The 1,328-nt window shown below is 40.7% G+C and overlaps 1 protein-coding gene across 1 annotated transcript; it reads right to left on the bottom strand.

Moving 5' to 3' along the window:
- Nucleotides 1-101: 101 nt before the first annotated feature.
- LOC107577920 (uncharacterized) lies at nucleotides 102-974 on the bottom strand. Its single transcript, XM_016263943.1, has 3 exons — nucleotides 781-974; nucleotides 292-663; nucleotides 102-182 (listed from the first exon to the last, which is right to left on the bottom strand). The coding sequence occupies exons 1-3, from the start codon at nucleotides 959-961 to the stop codon at nucleotides 118-120; spliced, it is 618 nt and encodes a 205-aa protein (XP_016119429.1). The 5' UTR covers nucleotides 962-974; the 3' UTR covers nucleotides 102-117.
- Between the last annotated feature and the right edge of the window lie 354 nt (nucleotides 975-1,328).

The raw sequence follows: 1,328 nt of genomic DNA, 5'->3' as shown, positions 1-1,328 counted from the left end.
CGCAAACACGTTTGTGTTATCATGCCAAACTAACATCAAGAAAATCATATCCTCCTTTGAATTTATGTATTAAAACAGCATTAACTAAACTAAAATAAGCATGAGTTTGCTGTGTACTCACGTGATGTTCATCAGGGTCTTCAGGCAGGCAATGTCATCAGTGATGTCATCGTCTGTCAAAGCTTGTGTGCAATGGAGAAAAAGAGTTCAGAGCTCTTTTCTTTGTTTTTAAACATTCACAGCGCTCCCTTGCTCTTTGTATTTTTCAGTGCAGAAATGAAAAACACTCACCAGAGCAGGTCGTGTTGCAGACATTGAGAGATGGGTTCATGCCGGAATCACAGGCCCACTGATCACTGAGCTGAAACACACCATACAGGTGCCTGACAACTTTGGTGGCAGTGTTTGGCTGCGTCTCGTGGCCGGAGCCCTGGGGTCCTTTCGTGGGAGCATGTGCATGGGGCTTAGGTGTAGCTCCAGCTGGAGCCTGAGGTGGAAGCCGAGATGATGGAGCTTGAGGTGGACCTCCAGATGATGGAGCCTTAGGTGGAATTTGGGATGCAGCTTGAGGTGGGGCTTGTGATGGCTTCATCTCCTTATTGTGGACCGTGGTGTTTTTGACAAAGCTGGTGTTGAAGGCTGAGCTGCTGGCCTTGCAGACAACTGCCTCAGAAAGGAAGAAAGACATAGATGAGGGTCATTTCTGCACATAACCTGACATGAAACAGTGCAATTTGGCTTCCTGAAGACGGAGGGAGAAGCTGAAGAACAATAACTCACGTCTAGTGATGAGACTGTTCACGGTTATTGTCTCTTCCATGACGGTGATCTGCTGAAACTGAGCGGCATCCAGCTGGGCCTTCAGCTCACATTTATTCAGGATCCTTCCCTCAGTCACACTGGACACTAGCAGTGCCAGAGCAAAAGCCGCCAACATCTTCACTGGGTTTACGCTCTTCATCTCTCTCTGTTTGGAAATCTGGAAATTAAATGTGTCCAGTTAATCCAGAGAACTCTGATTGCATCTTCAAGCAGAGCCAATAACAGATTACAAGTATTCAATAATTGCATATTCATGAATTAATAGCTTTGATTGGGGGAAATAAAAATATCTTTAGAATTTTAGTTCTGATCTTGCACAAAAAAAAATCTTTATTTATATAGATTTTTTTTTATTAAAACTGAAGTATAAACTAGTTTGAGCCAATATATATGAAATATTTTGTATATATTGTATATGTATAAAATATGTTTGTTTTGGTTTTGTGTAATATACATTAATAAATTATGATTGTATATATATATATATATATATATATATATATATA

The sequence above is a fragment of the Sinocyclocheilus grahami genome, unplaced genomic scaffold (assembly GCF_001515645.1).
Source record: "Sinocyclocheilus grahami isolate Dianchi unplaced genomic scaffold, SAMN03320097.WGS_v1.1 scaffold7761.1, whole genome shotgun sequence".
Classification (NCBI taxonomy): Eukaryota; Metazoa; Chordata; class Actinopteri; order Cypriniformes; family Cyprinidae; genus Sinocyclocheilus; species Sinocyclocheilus grahami.
This window is presented reverse-complemented; position numbering and strand designations above follow the sequence as displayed.